Source organism: Uloborus diversus, chromosome 2, assembly GCF_026930045.1.
Source record: "Uloborus diversus isolate 005 chromosome 2, Udiv.v.3.1, whole genome shotgun sequence".
Classification (NCBI taxonomy): domain Eukaryota; kingdom Metazoa; phylum Arthropoda; class Arachnida; order Araneae; family Uloboridae; genus Uloborus; species Uloborus diversus.
In genome coordinates, this window is record NC_072732.1 from 26356072 (window position 1) to 26376904 (window position 20833).

The 20833-nt window shown below is 31.4% G+C and overlaps 1 protein-coding gene across 1 annotated transcript in view; it reads right to left on the minus strand.

Annotated features, from left to right (window-relative positions):
- The window catches only part of LOC129217789 (vam6/Vps39-like protein), an 81220-nt gene that overhangs the window by 1791 nt on the left and 58596 nt on the right, over positions 1-20833 (minus strand). The window contains exons 15-24 of the mRNA XM_054852131.1: positions 19609-19750; positions 17340-17426; positions 16386-16459; positions 15211-15309; positions 14078-14195; positions 11783-11911; positions 10248-10350; positions 6093-6138; positions 4798-4950; positions 832-966 (exon numbers count right to left, since the gene is read on the minus strand). Of these exons, the coding sequence (XP_054708106.1) occupies positions 832-966; positions 4798-4950; positions 6093-6138; positions 10248-10350; positions 11783-11911; positions 14078-14195; positions 15211-15309; positions 16386-16459; positions 17340-17426; positions 19609-19750 (1086 nt within the window). The remainder of the gene's footprint in view (positions 1-831; positions 967-4797; positions 4951-6092; positions 6139-10247; positions 10351-11782; positions 11912-14077; positions 14196-15210; positions 15310-16385; positions 16460-17339; positions 17427-19608; positions 19751-20833) is intronic.

Genomic DNA, 20833 nt, shown 5'->3' on the forward strand with positions numbered 1-20833 from the left:
TACATATATAATATACAATCATAGAAGATAATGAACTGTAAGTTCCCTTACAACTTTACTGTACTTAATTTCCCAAAAGAGACTCCAATACTAAGATCTTTATGTGTTCTTTTCAAGCATTAAGAGTTTAAAGTTACCACGTAAATTTCCATGTAAACATGTTATTTGCAAATTGGGAGTAAAAGAATTAATTATAAAAAAAATTTCTCATGCAATCATTCTTCCACTAACCCCTAGACATGCAATGACGTCTGGGCGACATTCTTTATTTAATGTACAGGAAATTAAAATACTTATAATCGAAAAACATATTTTTGCATTGAAAAAGTGTTCTTCTTAACTCCCGAAATAGATGTCAGCAATTTTTTGAAAATTTCACAATTTATAACATTGTTGAATTTACCTTTAAGCCCTGATTATGCAAATCATGACAATAATTAAAATTAATAAATAAAATGCAAGTAATCACAAAATATACAAACAAATCAAATTTATCTAATTAAAACAAGCAATTATCCCCAACATTTAAAAAAATCCTGTAGTGTCTTAAAATATGAGTCTCATTGTGGGCTATCCCCCTAGGAGGAAAGTCTCTCCTTTACATTTAAAAAAAATGAATTTTAGACTCTGCTGTAAGAGTTTTGAATAAACTTCAAGTACACTATAAATAAACAACAGATGATACACTACACAGAGATCAGTGCTTTAACATTACATAACATGCATTTTGAATATTTCATCTTAAGAACAACTCAAACATAATTTAAAACAGCAATTAGAAGTTGAATTTCTGAAACTATGCACATGAAAATAAATGGGTCAAAAACTCACTTGCAAATGCTCAGCATACAGCAAAGACTTTGTTAATTTTATTCCATATTTACGAGCTTGAATATTATGAAGAACACACTCTAAAAACTTTTTTACAGCTCCCACAGGAATAATAGTTGGTAATAAACTTAAGGCCTGCAATATGTTAAAAAATTAAATAGTTCACTTGTCAAAAAGTCTAAAAAAGCACATTATGTTTTCTAAATTGCTTAGCAAATACAGTGGACTCGGCCGCCTCTCTATTCATACAACTCGCTCTTTGCCCAACTGGTTTAACTAAAATTGAACGCGTCATTTGTGTACTTCTTTGCTATTCAGACAGTGTCACTTTGAAGACCACGGAAATACGAGGGACGTTGTAAAAGTAAGGTCCGTTTTGAAATAAAAAAAGAATGAGAACAGATAAAGCAAAGACATTTATTGCAAAAAAAAAAACTACCACCTTTACGCTACATTTCGCCACTGCTCCCGTGATTTTCCAAGCATTTGTCATAGCGTGGTACAGGTTTTTGTATACCTATTTGTAGAAAATTGCCGCCTGTCTAGTCAACCATGGGGTAACATGTTGTTGGAGCTCATTATTGCTGTTGTGCCACAGATCACCTAGGGAAGACTTTAGATGCTGAAACAAATGAAAGTTGCTGCGAGCGAAGTGGGGCAGACCAGAGGATGTTCAAAAACATCCCAGCCAAAGCCCTGTAGGAGTTCTCATGGTCGTCTACACAGGCGGCAAATTTGTACGAATAGGTATACAAAAACCTGTACCACGCTATGACAAATGCTTGGAAAATCACTGGAGCAATGTCAAAATATAGCGTAAGGGTGGTAGATTTTTGTGCAATAAATGTCTTTGCGCTATCTATACTCGTTCTTTTTTTAAATTTCTAAACGGACCTTACTTTAAAAACAAGCCTCGTAAGCTGACAGTTGAAGAACTCCAAGAATTGCACAGTGAGTAGCAAGAAGTGGTTGAAGAGCCGTCTTCAAGGGAGGAGGAAAGGAGTGAAAAAAGCATTTCCACAGAAGAAATTAAAGAACTGCGTCAACACTAGCAGAAAATACAAAGCGGTTGCAAGATGGCATTTTAACACTGCTGTGGTCAGGGCCGAATTTGGAAGTGTGGAGGCCCCGGGGCAACGAAGGAGTGGAGGCCCCTGATCAGGGTTCGAAAAGATCATCATATTTTTGAAAATATCCGATACTTTGATATATATCCGAATATTTTGATATATATGTATATATCTGATATTTTTGATCAGCACTTTAATTGTAAATACATCCTGAAGTTACTATTTATTTTTTTATATTATTACTAGCAAAAATACCCGGCGTTGCCTGGGTCAGTAATAATTATGGGAAACAATCGTTACTTGCTCTTGTTTTCTGTTTAAAGCGAAAGAATTTAAAACAAACCTTTTTGAAGTGATTAAAAATCGAGCTTCTTCCTTACTCATTAAACTAAAATAGCAATAAGTATAAAGAACAAAATAGTATTCAATTAGAAACGAAAGCACGACATTTAAGCATATACAAATTTGAAGAATTTCCGAAATTATGAAATTAAGCTTTACATGTTTAAAAAAATTTATCTGGTAGTACTTTTTTTTTTTTTAAATCTGAAACCTTTTCTGTACGGCTATTGATGTACGAACTGTTTTAAAAAATGTAGCCACCCGTGTTCCCCTTACAACTTGCTTTAGTTATTTTGGGAAATTTCAATTTTTGTGGGCACTTGGTGCGGTTTAAAATCTTACCAAATTTGCGAGAATCATTTTGGGACACTTTCGATAATACTCCCCCTGCTTACTAATTTTTATTATAGAAATATTGTTGCCAGATGTTGGGATGCTTTTGGTCGAAAAAAAAAATGGCGCTAAACGGTTTCATCCGAAATGTTTCCAAAATAAGTAGTAAAATTTGGCGATTGTTTGAAATCGTGCAAAAAGAAAAATTAATGGAAGTTTTTGTGCGGTTTATGGATTTGCCTAATTTAGTTGTTGAATTATTTTACACAGCATTTTTTTTTTTTAAGTATCTTTGATTGGCGACATTTTGTTTATATGGTGAAAGCTGAGAAATATTATTACGTAGTCTTTGGGCTCAAAAACAGCGACAGTGGAAAAAACTGCCAAATGCATCAGCTACTGAAATCTTACTGAAAAAATTCTGGCGATATTTCTGCTGGTTGGTTGCATATAGTGAGCAAGTGTCCAATCAGCATAAATAATAATAATAAACCATTAATTACATAAGTTCCGTTTAAAAGTAAAATGATCAGCCAAATCCATTTATTTTTAGCCAATCTTGTGGAAAAACGTTACTTTAAGATTTGACTTGAGAAAAGCCTCAAAAATTCAGACGAAACGCAAAAATGTTCAACAATACAACAATTCTTGGGAGTTGAGATGACACACTAAATAATGACTTGGGTTGATGAAAGCCTTCGAACAGGGAACAAAAAAGCTCATAACTCGTTTTTTATACAACTTAGAAGCTTCAAACAGATGCTATCTTCAGCAGAAAAATTGGCGCTTTCGATGGACATATAATGTTAATATGTGCACGTTTTTTTCCACCCCCATATTGGGACATTTATGCGAAAATTAGGACTAAAATTGGAATAAAAAGGGAACTATCAATCGGATTTTTTTCGAACTGGTCTATAAACCTTCCCAGTACCAAACTGAACAAACGGTGAAAGTTTCAGCCAAATCTGCCGGGTAGTTTCTGAGATCTTAGGGAACAAATTTACCAAACTCCATTTTTATATATATAGATTATTATTATTTATAGGGTAGAAAAAACGTAAAATTTGCTGACCCGGTGAAAGTTAGGATATTTTGTAAAAATTTATTGTAGAGGCCCCGGGGCAGTAGCCCCGCCTGCCCTCCCCTAAATCCAGCCCTGTGTGTAGCATCAAAGCCATGTTATACAAGACTTTATCATAAATTATTTTTTTACTTTTTTAAAAAAAATAATTAATCATGTATATAACATAAATCAGGTCAATGTGAATCATGTTGTATTGAAACTTGTTTCAGGTTATATCGAAATCGAGTTCTACAAGACTTGGAAATAATGCAAATCGAGTAATGTGTATTATGTTATATTAAAATTCACATCTTAAAGTAAATTTTAAAATCGCTGAAATTTCGGTTTATTAAAGCATACAAACAAAAGCTGGGGACCAAAACACACAACGGCCCACTGATCCAAAATTAGATTTGTTATAAACAATACAACTTAATTATTTTACATGACTTAAATTAAAATTATTATGCAAAACAAGAAAAAACTTCAACTTCATTAAATTTCTTTGGTAAGAACAAAACGCATTCTATCAGAAAGAAAATATGAGCTTTTCCGTGGCCGTGAAGTTGGTATGAGCAAGAACAACGAAACATAATATAAAAAAATAGATGGAATTATCTATTATCTATTTATTAATCTATTTATTTTATTTTATGTTTTGGCTACATTTTATAGCTTATTGTTTGCCAAATTTAGCTCACGTTTAATCCTAATGTCATTTTCTTACAATACATTGGAAAAAAAATATTTTTCATCTTTTTTGTTTTTATGGAACACTGATGATGAAAAAAAGTATATTTTAAAATTAAAAGGTATGTTATACAGGGAAACCAAACTTCAAGGAAGAAACAGACAAATTTTCTTATAAGTTTCATTAAAACAAAGTAAGAACTTATTAAAATTAATATCATACATATTTTTAGCAGCGTATTAAACAAAAATGTAATTCAATCATTTCAAATTCGTGTTACATCAAAACCGTGTAATATTGAAACCAGGTTGTACAAGTACAGTGTTATACGAGGGACCCTTGTATATCTTACATCATAAAATGATTTGCCATTTGTACAAATCAGCATTCGAACTGCCTTCGGGAAAGAATTGTGTACGAATAGGGAGTTTCCACTGTGTACAAAAATGGGGAAAGATTCTTACTTTAAAAGAATCAATTTGATTCGAATATTTCTTCAAAATCCTCAAAGCTCTGTCAATATTGGGCTCTGGATGTGGAATGTAGCTAATTGCAGGTATATCGATCTTCTGATTTTCCGTAGTGGGTAAATATAGTTTTAACAGTATTAAATAAACCTAAAAAAAGAAAAGGTAGGATATCATTTCAGCATAGTATTAAACATATTTAGGGTTGAAATTTCAAATTTAAAATATCATCATATATTTCATCTATGCATGAATTCTCTTTCCTTGCAGCGGTGTAACTATTATCACTTAAAGTTAAAAAATTATAATGTATGTTTATAATCATCTCAATAAACTAGAAAATCGCCCGTCAAGGTATGACAAGTGAAAATTGCTTCTACATTTGAATGAAGCAATTGCCTGTTTTCTGATGTTTTGGTAGTTGAAATTTTAATCCTCACCCCAGGGGATTAACCCTAAACTCCAGTAGATAGCAATAATAGTTGACCGCTTTTTCGCTTCTTCATTTTCCTAAAATGAGTCTTACCAGTAAAACAGTGCTGTTCCCAGATCCAGTTCAGCCTTGTCAAAATAAAGCATTTCCCTGCATGTCAAACATTGCCAAAAAATATTATCAAATTTTCATGCTATGGACCGAGTTTCATTGTTAGTGAGGTCAGGAGCGTTACTCGATCAGTGAATTGGCTATTATATATCAGAGGATGTTTATACCTACAGTGGAACAATCTCAATAAATTTAACACAACACATTTGTATCGAAACTTTCGCTTTGTTTATGATAGTTACAATTGATTTTTTCAAAATGTATTATTTGATTCATCAGATAGCTCTTACTTGAAATGAACACCAATTTGGTTTAACCATAAAACAACAACCTATTATTTATTAATTTCTTACAATTTGATTTAGTAAAACTCTTTTAAATAATATTAAATCTCTTTTCATAATCAGCTGACAAATTTTAAATTATGCATTGAAAGAGTTTTAAATTAGTTTAAACGCTAAGTGTGAAATTATGAAGGTGATATAATTTTTAAATTAATATTCTTACAGTTTTAATGTTTAAATATATACTGCTGATTCCACAGTATACCTGTAGCATGGGTTCGAACGAGAATGACACTACGAGGCAAGAAAATATTTTCAAATCTGTTGTAAAACATTGAGTTAAATACTGATAATTCTTTTTTTTTTTTTTTTTTTTGAACACGGAAAAAAATAACATGTAACAAAAATATTAATTTACTACTTGTATATAATTAAGGTATGGATTTAGCTGAAATAATACTCACATCTTGACATCCAGATTTATCTTTATTATAGTTTTTCCTGCAGTATCTAAACAAGAAAATTAAGTTATTACTTGGAAAAAAACTATTACAACTGCATCAAATACAATATTTGCACTAATAGGTGCAATAGACAAAATAAATAAATAAATAAGGTGTTAATCAGATGATAATCCTTCAGCATTACCTGTGGCCCAAGTAACAGGATTGATATGGTGCTTCAACACACCCCTAAATGTTTATGTGTGCACTGGGCATTCCCATTACAAGCAAGTAGAAGAAAGGAAAGGAAGATATATTGGGGGAAACCATATTCCTTAACCCCTCAACGATCGAATAATTTTCAAGAAAACGGTCATAAAAGTGTCTATTTTTGTTATTTAAGAAAATTATATAAAAACAAGTGTATGAACAACATGTGCATTCAACTTTTCATTTTCAATGTTTTTTAGATTGAAATTTTAAAAAATTTTAAAATTTTATGAAAAGTCAACAAGCAAGCAGCGAAAATTTAAGAAATACATCTTTTAAACATTAAAAAAGAATTTTATTAATCTTTTGTGTAATATAAGTAAAGATAAGTAAATTTTTCTTGTGTGTAAATTTCAAAGCTTGAGATACAGAGGCTAACGTCACAATCTGGTAAGTAGTACCAAAATTCCTTCCTGCATCTCTGCAATTACATTTAAAGTCTGCAATTATGTTTAAAATTGATGGGTGCTGCCATCTAGTGTATAGAAAAAGAAATAAAATGTATTCCCGGTCAAAGAAATGAATTGATTTTAATTGTTTCGTCGCGTTAATATTGCACACCCCAGCACGGCAATATCACGGATGCGAGAAATGAAGATCAAAATCCCGGCCCGGCATATTCACGGGAGCGAGAGGGAAGGGGTTAAATAATAGAATGAAACTTTTATCGAGTCATTAGGAAGAAAACAAAGTTTAAGAAGACATCTCTATGGGTGAAAGTAATGAAACCAAGAATGATTAAAACCATTTTATGAAGAAATTATTCTTTTCATTGAACAAAGAACAAACAAGACTTTTGAATTCTATAACATTAGAGTCCCAATTACATTTGAACAACTAAGATTGGGTCCGTAATAACAAATTTCTACAATTATATGGCTACTATGTGGGATTTTTGTTTGTATTCGTTCATTATATATATTTATAAATATACATATATATTAAATACATAAAAATGTATAAGTAACAAAAATATCAAATCCAAAGCTTAAAGATGCACAAAACTGTTAAACCATGTGAATAGCTTATAAAAGAATTTAATGTTAAAATAAAATATACAAAAGCACACACTGGAGTAATCAATCTTCTTAACATGCTAGATATCTACATTTTAGAAACCTTTGATTTTGAAAATCTTTTTACGAATATCTCACTTAATGAACATTTCCAGTTATTACAGCCCTCTTCAAAACAGTTAATGCCTCCATAAATCTGGATGAATGTTTTTTTATTCCACTTCTCAAGTTATGTATCTTCAATAATTAAAAAAAAAGGGAATTCCTGTTTTTTACAAATTAATGGTAATGCTATGGGTGCTAATTTTAGCTCTACACTAGCAAATCTGTTTTTATTATATCATGAAAGAAAATTCTTCATTGAAAATCTTACTTCTGCACCTCTATGCTGTAGATACATTGATGATCTGTTATGTATTAATTTTGTTAATTTTTCTGAACTCTGCAAAAAAATATATCACAACTCCTTAACACTCAAAAAAAAACTAGTTTTAATCTACGTTCTTTTAATGTTTTGGATCTGAATATTATAATTGGCTCCTCATGTGATACCACGATTTACCATAAGAGATGAGAATTTGGGTTTAAAGTTAACTGCCTGCAGGGTTTTTCTTCATGCCTAAGTAAAAAGTTTTTACTGGTATAATTGTTTCACAGGCTCTTAGAATTAAAAGAATCTTTAATATAATCCCTGCATTCAAACAAGAAATTTCTTTGCTTAGAAATAAGCTCATTGTTAATAATTTTCCTATTAATCTAATCATAAATATTTTTGTGAAGTATCGCCTTTAATCAAGAATACGCTTCACTGTAACCCTCTTTATGCCCAAACTTATGACATAACCATGAGAAACCGCAAACGTGGGTCATGTTTATGGATGAAACATTTGGTGCATTTCTTCGGACGACTGGTATGCACTAGGACTCGATCTCAGATTGGATTAAACGATTTATTATTTCTTTGGCGTTTTTTTTATTTTCTGACAACTGGAACAGACATCATGTATGTGGGCCTGGATTTGTGTTGTCTACTCGGAAAATTAGGTAAGATATTTTTCATTTTTTGCATGTGCTGGAAATGGGTCCAGTGGAGTACCATTATTGTAGCCATCTGGCTTCTAACGGTATAGACGAAAATACCCAGCTTAGTTTTAGGTATAAGCTACCGCTTATTTGCTTGCATTGTAGCAAGTGGTGCGTGCAGCCCAGATATTCGGAACTTGTACATTCCTCTCTTAGTTCACTTTAAAATATTTTGGCTTTTCATCCATAGATGGAGTTTCCATTGCTGATGAGTACTGGCTCTATTTATTAATTTGTTAATATTTGGTGCTTTCGTATGGTATATTATTTAAACCTTAAAATCTTTTATAAGCTCTCTCTCTCTCTCTCTCTCTCTATATATATATATATATATATATTAAGTATGAACACATCATGTAGTTGATATTTTCCTAGATAAATAATTTTCAGGAAGGTCATATTTTGAAATTTAATCCTCTTTTACTTCCTTCTCTGTTTTTTGGTTTCCAAGCTTGGTTGCCATCCCCTCTGCCCCTCTTAAAAACCTGCTGGTACAAACAAGTTCAGGAGGTACAGAAATTGAGTTCACATTGCCTAAACAAGCAAGGCAGTAACATCAAGTGAGGTTGTTAGAAGTAAAAACACTGCATCAAAATGAGAAATAAGCAAGAGTATGACAGTGGCAAATTAGGCAATAATGTTTGATTGTGCTCTTAGAGTGTCAGCCTGAAATTTGAACATTTGATGTTTCATAGCAAACTGTTCAATGTGTATACCTGCAGCGTATGATGTAATACGCATACCCTTGAAACATTATGCTACAATCAGGCCCAATTATGCTAATTTTTTCAGGGGGAGGGGGAATAAAAGGGTGTGGGCTCGATGCAAATAAAAATTCAAGAACCCTAAAAACCCTGCCCACATATATAGAAATATATTGATTTCTCAAAGCCAGGGGGCAGGGTCAATTGCCCCCTCCTGACCCCCCCTAAAAATGGACCTTGCAACAACCATAGGCAGAAAAGTATCTTTGCCAAGAGAAATTAGCTTCATTTCCTTGTGAATCAAGAGTTTTAGAAACCCAACAAGAATTGCTGCAATTTGTTAATGAAGACCTACACCGGTATATGTTTTTGAGATAACTTTGTGGGGAGAACTGCATGAAACGGAAATCTTTCACTAAACACTCTTTACTCATGCAGACAAAAAGTTGCTCATCTTCAAGATCTGGAATATATTGTATATATATATGTGAAACATGGGTGGCTACAAGCTTTTTTATATTAATATTCTGAATATATTTTTGTGTTCTATAATAATCTGAATTTTAAAATTTCTCAGTGAGAACCTTGATTTTTAACAATTTTTCATGCACAAATTAATACATTTTTAGAATTCATGTATCGAGATTCAACACACAATTTATGCATCAAAAAAATTTCTACTCTGCTTTTTTGTTCATTTATTTCCCCCCAATTTACAGTAAGGTGCGATTATGTTTTTAGAATCTCGTACTTTTTTCTTTGAAAAGCAATGAATTAAGCTGAGTTTACTGTTTTATTTGTATAGAAGATAAAAATTTCGGCATTCATTTCTAACAGAATACTCTTTTCTATTGGTTGTTAAAACCAAAATTTTATTTTAATCTGCACTGTAAGCAAATTTGCTTAAAAAAATTAATTCTAATCCTTTACATACACAATGAAAAATTCTTGCACTTATTAAAATCTGGAGAATTAAAAAAATTAAATGACCTTAGGAAAGTGCCATGCGTTATGTATAATGAATACTGTAATTATAGATACTTTGAGAAACAAATAAAACATTCAAATAAAACTAAACTTTAAATCAAACAACATGAACTTACTTTTCAGCCTCCTCAAAATTTTGCAAAATGTGCGTATACACTCTCAAAGCATCTTCATGCCTTCCTAATTTTCCCAAGACAATTGCACCTTCATCATATAAACCTGAGAAGAAAAAAAGTCATATAGACAGTTGTACAAAAGTATGAATAAACATCTATGATCAATAACCCTATCAGTTACATCGGAAATATAACCAGACTTCCAATTGCAATGTACTTACATCCCATACTAAATTTTAGAATATGGAATACAGGGCTAACCACTGGCGGCTGAAAAGGGACTATTTTGCTATTTTAAAGAGTTGTAGACCATGACGATTATTTTAGCCTAAATTAAGACAAAAAAGACTATTTTGTAAAAAAAAAAAAAAAAAAAAAAAAACTGTTACTATTTCAGCCTAAAACCAAATTGTTGGCAAAAATTGGCGATGAAAAAAAAATGTTTAAAAAAAAACTTCCACTTAAAGTATCATCGGCCAAACTTTTTTAATTTCAAACTCACTCAGTGAAAAGCTGCCAATTGGGTTTGCATGACTTTATTTACTGCCAATAATAATTAAAATAGCCCTTTTTTATTTTTTTCTCCTGGCACTGAAAGTAGTTTAGATTTCACGAACAAATGCACTTAATTTCTTTCCAAAAAATGCTGATTCAATAGTGAAGCAAAGATTAAAGTGGGCAAAGGCGACTTTTTTAAGCACTTTAGGTAACTCTGGATTATTAACTTCTGGCAACCCTGTTATTTTTCTCCGTTTGGTGTTCTCTGAAGCTGCAATATTTGGATGACGTTATTTAATGACATATTTTTCATTCAAAAGGCTACTAAAACGTCTACTTCATTCTAATGGCTACTATTTTTAGGACCATAACTTGGTGGCAGCACTGGGAATAGAGACAAGTGGTAACATTCCAAGTGTGCAACATGCAATACCTATAAGCAGACTGATTTCCAATTTAAATGCTGCATATTTCCAAATGTTATGGCAAAATTGTTGACATATTATTTTCAATCAATCTGAGTTATATTGGTAGTCACCTTTCGATTCTAGTTTTAAGCCAGGATTTTTTGTCAGACATAAAAAAGTTTAGTTGGCATTATTGTGACACAGAAATCGCTTATAATCAAACATGCTTTACATTTAATTCATCCTAGTCCATTGGAACAAATCAGTCATTCGCATAATAAAAATGAAAGAGCATATTTTGAAACGAATTCTCTTCCAAATAACCTAGAATATATCATTTAAAATTTGAACAGAGTACAAAATTTACCGTCAAAACTGAAGTGCTTTGTACTAAGTATACATAAATAAGATTAATTCGCTCCGAGTTTGTTTAGAATAAAATATAATTCAGAAAGCGTTGGTTTATTTCCTAACAAAAAACTCTTAAAACTCAAAGATGTTGGTTATTACACATACAAAGCAAGTAATGATAAATTGCTGATTTGTAATTTGCAATACATTTAAGCTGATTGAACAAAACAACCATGTTGAAATTTATAACTTAAAAAAAAAAAAAAAAGAAGTAGGCACCTTTATTCATCATATAAGTAGCAAATCTTTCAACTGTATAAAATTTGGATTTTTCTAAAAATGTCAAAAGCTTGGATCTCTGTTGTCCTAATTCCCCAGGTTCATGTCCAGCAGGAGCAGGTGGGTGTCCTAGAAAAAAAATATATTGTTTTATATCTGAAATAAAATATATGCTAGGAAGATAATACTCATGTTTCTCATCTCCCATTTTATACTTACCTCGGAATCACAGTAATAATGCAGAATGAAAAAAGAAAGTTGGTAGCAATCAAAAAGGCATATTGAAATATTTTTTTGACACTCTTTAAGTCGCCCGAAATTTTAAGAAAAGGGCTAAGTTTCAAGACTTGTCGAGAAATTGAAGGTACAAGCAATTTCACTCTGCATCTGAAAAGCATGTGAAAAGATGTCTTCCATTACTCAACAAATTCACCAAATTTGGCGACTGTTCTTAAAATTTTTAAAGACTCAAAGACCTTATATTTTGGTAACTGGGAAACAAGAGCAAATAATTTAGGCATCTAGAAACACTTATTACTATGCTCTTTCGATTGGTTCATTTAATTTTTCTTTTCAACGTAATTTATATAAGCGGAGGCCACTGTATTAAGTTCCAGACACATGATGCACATATGAAAAGTTAAAACATAAATGGTGAATTAAAACTAATCTCTAGTTACATCTAATAAAAAGTTGACTATAAAGAATAAAGGGGTGAAAACTATCATGTGGCTGCAGCAAAGCATACAAAACAACTGTCATAAATGTTTAATGGAAGTTAAATTTATTTAAAATAAAACAATAATAAAAGCTGAAAAATTTGACTCCTTATAATTCAGAATGTTGTTTCAATCTTTAACTCCTAAACAACATTTAACTGTGATTTTCATCGCTTACATTTCCAGTCTTATGCCTGTTTTAGACAACTGCAGATTTGAGAGGAAGTAATTTCATAGTTATTTAATTTTTTCCTGTTTATGAAACACTATCTTGTTCACTCAAGATGTATTAACACTTAATTCAGAGACTTAATGTTCCAGATTCGTCAGGTGATCAACAGTGAGGCAGGAAATATTGTTCCAAGTGTTAGGCAGGAAATAGAGAAGACTTCAAGTAATGCTAAATGTCAAAAATACATAAATAAATTATCTAACTTTTAAGTTGAATCTTCCTAACAAAAAACCCTAGATAATTATTTTTAAAAAAAAGTTTGCAATAACCTCATTCTGAATTTTATTTGCTTATAATTATATGAGAAAATATATAAAGGAGTTAACAAAATAGCCGCAACAGGAACAAAATAAAATAATTAAATGTACATGGAGCAAACAGCCATGAAAATTAGAAATGTAAAAATATATACAGTCAAACCTTGATATCTCGAACCTCCTTACCTCGAAACCCTTGATGTCTCGAAACAAAAATTTTACCCCGCATTTTCTATAAAAGCGCCTATGTATTTTCCATAGTTATCTCCAAATTTATTTTTCGAAATCCTTGATATGTCGAAATTTTTGCACAGAAGCAAGTTTCAATTGTCGTTTTGCTTTGGCAATTTTTTTAGTAAAACCAGTCCCAGAGACAATTGTTTAATGTTTTTCATTCCTTTTCTTAGAAATTTTGTGAATAGGGGATTGGGGCAAGATAATAGAGGAGTGTTGGAATGAAGAGGGTGCAGTGTTTTCCCCACAGTTTAGAATCTTTGTGCATTTCTCTCGAACATGTTGTCAACTTTGAGGAAAGGGGTTCGATATTTCGTCTGTCAGTTTTAAAGCGAAAACGAAAAATGCGTTCATTTTCATCAAACAGCTTTTTTAACTCCTACAAAATGGCTGCTGAGAAATTTTTGAATGTGAGGTTACTGATTCAAGATAAAATTAGAATTTTTATTTTTTTAGATGAAAAAACCAAGTTGAAATTGTTGTTCATTTCAAAATCTCTCCTGTGCACTTTCGACAATTAGAAAATTTCAAATCTAGTGAAATATTGAAGACTATTTTATTGGTTGTAATTTGAAGTGGTCCCATAGTACATATATAAATGCATATAGCGTATGTGTGTGTAAATGTGAGAGTTACTAGTGTAATTTTTTAAAAACCTTGATAACTCGAAAACTCAATATCTCGAAATTTTTCCCCATCCCAAGAGATTTGAGATATCGAGGTTGTACTGCAAATTGGTTCGGCTCCTTGTGAAATAATAATTATTTAATTTCTAACCTTTGCCTCTAAAATGAAACAAAATTATAATCACCTTTGCATATAATTCTGTCAATGAATGAAGCATAGAACTTACCTTCAGGTAAAGAATCTTTATATTCCGACATCAAAACCAGGACCTTTTCACAATATTTATTCACTAAAGTATTGTGAAAAATACTATTTTCATCCTTCCACTTATGAATAATGAATTCCTAAAAATTAATGTTTGATTATAATCAAACTTAAGATTTTATTAATATTGTAAACAGTAAAATAAAAATATTCAGAATAACACGACAAATAGTGCTTAAAAAACATTAAAAAAAACTAAATTACATTTCACAATTTAGAAATTTTCTGGAAGAAAAAAAAATTCTAGATGCAACTGCATGTGTTAATATACAAACTTTTTTGAATACGTTTTATCACCGGATCTTGTAATAAAAATATAAAACACTATAATGAAGCATGAAAATAAGGTATTATGGCCAAGCTCTTTAGAGTAGAAACCGCTTAGTTTAAACAGGACAACTCTTTCAAAAGTTATGAGATGGGGGAGGGGGGGAGAGAACAGATAAGAACAATTTTCAATTCCAATTTTTTAAACTTTCTCAATTTTTTAATTTAAGAATTTTTTTCAAATTATTTTTTCACTCGGTTGTTTGTTTTTGAAAATTTTTAGTGAGATATAATGCTTTCTTTCCTGATTCTTACTTTTCACATTTCAGACAAAGCAGGCAGAAGAGAGAGAGAAAAAAAACTTCTTGTGTTCAAAAAATACTACTTGCAATTAACAAGTTCATTAATCATTAGTGTACCCACATTTTGATAATCCTGAATACACATATCACATCTCAAAAGCTTTGTCATATTTTTAAAAAAAATATTGGTAACTTGAACACCAGTAAAAAAAGCATATTTGCTTTTTTTCAAACGTCTTTACTGATTATGTTTTATTTGAATTATTGCCAACGAATATAGGTAGATAACTGATCACAAAAATTGAGCACGGGGGGGGGGGGGGGGGAATACTACATTGAATTTCATACAAAAGAAAAATATAATCTTGATTTCTAGAAAAAGCGTTTTTTACTGAAAAGCATCTTTCCTATAAAGCAAAAGTTGGGAAAGAACAGCATTGCAGTCTTTTCAAGGAAACAAAGACAATAAAAAACTTCAGTTTCAAGGGAGGAAAAAAAACTATTTTAATGAAAGAATGTAACTTACTAAATAAGGTATAACTAAGTCAGGTTCAACTTCACACAAATAGTTTAAAATTTGTGTTCTTGGTAAACTTTCTGTTTCAGACAAATCTTCAGTAAAAATCTAAATATATTTATGAAACAAAAATGCGTAAATAGCAATTAAAGCAAATCTCAAATCAGATATGGAAAATTAAATGGTGCATTCATTATTCATGCTTAGACATAAATAATAATGGTAATATCCAATAGTTGCACAATAATAAAATAACATACATTAGAAATTATTTTACTGCCAACAGCCTGTCATTTCATCAAAGCATTAATCAATATGAAAGATTTGTTGATATTTGTTCATCAAGTAACAAAAATAACAATAATTGATAGAAGCACAATATAACAATAAAAACTGTCAGCACATATTTTGAGGACTTTACAAGGTTTCTCTTTTTTAATGCAAAAAAAAAAAAAACATTGCAAAAGTTCAAATATCTCAAACTAATATTTTGAATGCCTACAAAATGCAGTTAAGTTATCTTTAATACATTTAATTACAGTAAAAAAAAATGATATAAATTTTCCCCATCTGTGCATAAACCACATGAAAATTGCTCGTGGACAACAGGTTGAGAGTCACCATTCTAAATGACCTATTACCAATCTCTTCGTACGAATTAGTGCAATGAAATATGAGTCACAAAAGCAAATGTTTTCTTACTCATTCCAAGTACTTTCTTTTCATAACTACTACCGAAAACAAGTGAATAAGTTAAAATAAATCTAGCTCTTTCCTTAGCAATTTTTTTGGTGTGAAAAGTTGATTATCTCCCTGTCGTAAAAATTACTTTTATGTCGTGTACTCAATTCATCATAACAAAACATTTTTTTCAAATCAGTTCTAACAGCAATGAAATTGCACTGTACACAGGGGCATCCAGAACTTAAAATTTTTGAGAGGGGAAACATTCTCAGTTTGGATAATGATAAAATAAGTTTGCATGCATAAGTACATCTAATGATAATGGACATTCGGGAATTTAAATATCGCAATTATGTCCCCAAATTTGACAAACCATCAGACGAAATTTGCGAATAAGGACATTTTGGGGGAGGTCACCACAGGGACCTCCTGTAACCTCCCATTGGGGTGCTCCTGTGTGAAAATTATCAAAATAATATTTACAAACTATGAAATCATACTTTCAACCCATCTTCTGGATGCTCTTTTAAAACCCATTTAGCAAACTCGAATATCAAATCCAAATGTTCACTACCTGAAAAGAAAAAGTAAGTTTATAATTTTGTTGTTATTTTTATTACAATAAACATACCAATATACAGTATTTTATTGTTATGTATTGTTAATAATATTTATTATATTTTGTAGATAACAACAATTGTAAAAAAACAAAAAATAATCTTTTGTATTTTGACTAAATATCAAGAATGAATCTACTTTTCAGTTTGATATGATTCATGACAACTGCGAAGATTATATAAAATAACTAGCAAAAATACCCGGCGTTGCCTGGGTCAGTAATAATTGTGAGAAACAATCGCTACTTTCATTCGTTTTCTGTTTTAACTGAAAGAACTCAAAAGACCCTGCTTTGATATGGTTCACCCATAACAGTTAAATAGCTATATGACTTTCTTCATTGGGTTAATTTTGATCCAAATATCTCAAGAATGTTAATATATACTCCTTGCAGAATTCTGAACTATAGTTGTGTTGCTGAATTAAAATCAGAAGAAAAAAGTGTTTATTTTAGCATGGTAAACCACGGTCTCATGAATATTTTTTAAGAGTGTTTAGTTCTTATTTTTTACTTTTTTACTTCCCAGGTTTCAAATAAAACTACAGTGAAATTTCGTTGTAACGAAATTCATATGACCCCAAATTTTGATCGTTGTAACGAGAATTTTGTTATAATGGAATTCAAGCAGTGAAATGGCTTTTCAATCGGGGCTGAAAATGTATTTCCTTGAAACAGATATTTCGTTGTATTGGTATTCGTTGTAATGGGATTTCATTGTATTATTTTCCTTCACACATGTTTTCGTAATGATACCACTCCTTTTTACGCACTAAAACATTCCAAAAGCATTATTTATGATTAAATGATATATTTTTAAACAAAATTATTGCCATACCTAAATGTTGTAAATACTGAATTGTTCGTTCATGTCCTTTCAGGGGTGAGCCTATTTTCTTCGCTTGCCTCATTAAAAGTTCAAGAGCTGAAAGAAAAACAATTTCATGCCTTATTACACAATTTTAACAAAATCTTTCAGCAAAATTTTTATTTACAGTTATAGAGAATAGAGAAAGAGAACATATATCTTTGAATAAGTGGAAATATTTTGTTGAATGAATATGTCATTAGCTCCTTAAAACGCATGATACATATTATTATGATTATTATTATGATCTGACAACTCCTTAGAATAAAGCTGGTGTCAAATAAAGCTGCTCCTTCTAATAAAGCTAAGTACAGCTGCTGTTTCAGGGCTGCTGAATTGAAAAGGGTCAAAACTAAGAGCTGAAAAATTCAAAATTTACAATGACAGCTTCTGTACATAACCACAACTCATACTAAGATTCTTGTACTCTGTTTGAACGAAGCAAAGAGAAAGAGCAAATCAAAGCTCTCAGAGACTATTTTCTCATATTCATAAACTTGTGGTATAACATGATTAGATCCACTAAATTCTTAACTATTACTTACATTGCGGCACAAAATGGGAACATAAATGCCTGATACAATACACATTCAAGTAAATAAAAATGTGTGTAGATGTTGTTTATATTGATTTTCAAATAGCTTTTGATAAGGTACTGCATGTTGCTCTTCTCAGCAAACTAGCTGACATAGGAATAGGAGAAAAAAAATTACTTTGGGTTAGAAATTGGCTCACTGGTAGGAAGCAAAGAGTAGTTGTGAGAGGGAATCATTCTAAATGGAGTGATGTTTTAAGCGGGGTTCCTCAGGGATCAGTTTTAGGGCCTTTTTTGTTTATCATCTTTATGAATGACATCAATGATAATATTTCTGGAAGCATGAATTGTTTTGTTGATGCTGTAAAAGTGAGATTGTCGAAAATGAAGAACAAGTAAAACAGCTTCAAGAGGATTTAGATCATATTACTAAGTGGGCGGATAAATGGGGTATGGCAGTTACTGTAGGGAAATGTCAAGTGCTACACTTAGGTCATGTAAGCGTACGAGTTATCGTTTACAGGGTTCAGTCATTAGTCAGGCAGAAAATGTTATGGATCTGGGTACCTTAATAAATCAGGACTTCAAGTTTAGTGAACAGTGCAGAATTGCAAGTAACAAAGCTAACAAAATGCTTGGGTTTATCAATAGATCTATTTAAACAAATCTAAGAAGGTTCTTCTGCCTTTATATAGGGATTTAGTAAGATCTCATTTGGAGTATGCTGTGCAGTTTTGGTTGCCTTATCTGAAGAAAGATATTTCTGTATTGGAAAGGGTTCAAAGAAGGGTAACTAGACTAGTAAGGGGACTCTCAGATTTAGATTATGATACCAGACTTAACAGGCTTAATATGTATATTCTGGAGCAAAGAAGGATCAGAGGGGACATGATTCAGTTATTTAAATTTATCAAAATGAAAGATGTTAATGGATTAATTTTTTTGCACAGAAAGCAGAACGAGGTGTCATTGTTTAAAGCTCTTTAAATCTCAGGCTAATTTGGAAATCAGGAAAATCTACTACTTCAGTAGGGTTGTGGGCACTTGGAACAGCTTACCGGAAGAGGCGGTAATGAGCAAGGGGGTGGATAGCTTTAAGAGGGCCATTGATCTTCATTTAGGACTAATTAATTGACTAGGATCAGTCCAGCTGGGCCCACAGTCTGTTGCTGGTTGTTACATTTGTATTTGTATTCAGTGTATAAAGGATAAAATTTAAAAAAAAAGGAGGATCTCGTCTGTTTCTTGTATTGTGAAGAGTTTCATGCTAAGTTATTATTCAGGAACTATCTCATAACTAGAATTAACATGTAGGTCGATTTCTTTTAAAATTAGAATATAGGTACATGTCTTCTGGACCTAATATTAACATATAGGTAAATATATTTTACAGCTACACCTTTAAGAGATAAAAGTAATATATAGGTAAACGTCTTCCAAAGTAAAAATTAATGCATAAATAAATATTGTTAGAGCTAAAATTAACATACAGGTGAAATATCTTTCAGAGCAAACATTAACCAAGGTCAGATTTCTTTTAACGTTACAGCATACTTAGTTCACTGGTGTGTGAGTCCTTGATGTATCATATTTATTTAAAATGTTTAAGTGCATAAACAGTTATCCAGAACTTAACTAAATACAAAAGAAAATTTGCAATTTAAAATTTAAAGGCAATGAAAAAATACAAAAATGAAAACTTGCCTTTTCTGTGCATTCCTTTTTTGTTGTAAAGAATTATTAATTCACTATATTTTTGATGCATTTTCAAGGCTCTTTCTGACTCATCAATATGGCAATAATTGTCCTTAACCCTCAGTAATGAAGCTACCAATGCATCATTTGTCTGAAATCAGTGAAGTATATTAATTGAAATAAAACCAAAAGTAATCATTTGGATCAAATGTTAATTATTATTATTATTTTTTTTTTTTTTGTTTTTTTTCCACTGGGGCAGTCTAAGAGGCTATTTGGCCATAACCAGAACTAGTGCTCTTCCCGACTAGGCATCAATCTTTCATGTGCCACCATTCAGGAGCATGACACAAGTAGTTTTTGATGCCCAGTTTCAACCAGATAGAGGCACCTGGGATCTCTTTGATTTGAATTTTCACAAGAAATTTGATTTTTCTGAGGGAATTTTAAGCCTAATGAATGCCCCAAGGGATCTTTTACATGCCCCATAATCATTCGACATGGGGATTGATGATTTTTTGCATCTCGAATATCTACCAACTGGCCACCTCAAGCAGGTCAGAACCCAGGTCCAAGGCGCAGAAGGTTAGCGCCTTACCATCAGGCCAACAGTCGGCTCAATCGCTTAATTATTGAATTTGAAAAAAGAGGAGCAAGGTCCCCTTTCCTTTTCCTTTGAACAAATTGCCTATGTTTAACTATTAGTGATTTCCAGTAAAAATCAGTGGAAAGGAAAGGATTTACACCATTAAAGTTTTAAAGAGGGAATATATTCGTTTTTACTTTGTGATATGCAGTAAATTTTCAGTATGCAAAGCTGATACATAAAAAGCCAATAAAGCTAAATTCATTATCTGTCTGATCAGCGAGAAGAAGTTTTGCAATGCAATTTGTAGCCACTCTGCTGTTGTTCTTCCACATTAAATTTCCATACAAAAGTAAATATTTATTACCAGCAATGACAACTTAAAGTACTACAGTCGAACCTGAGTTGATCTCGAATTTCACAGGAAGGAAAAAAAGAACGAGATAAAGAGGTTTTGAGATACGTAGGTTTTTTGAGAAACTAATTGAAATTTGGAATCTGATGATTAAAATTTGAATTTTGTACTAAAGACAATACTTGTGAAAGATAAAAATTGTTCCGTATTAGTTTTGTGAGATATTTATGCTACTACTTAATTATCCTGCTTTGAAACTACGAATTATGCCCTGATCTAGAGGCTGTAGCTTT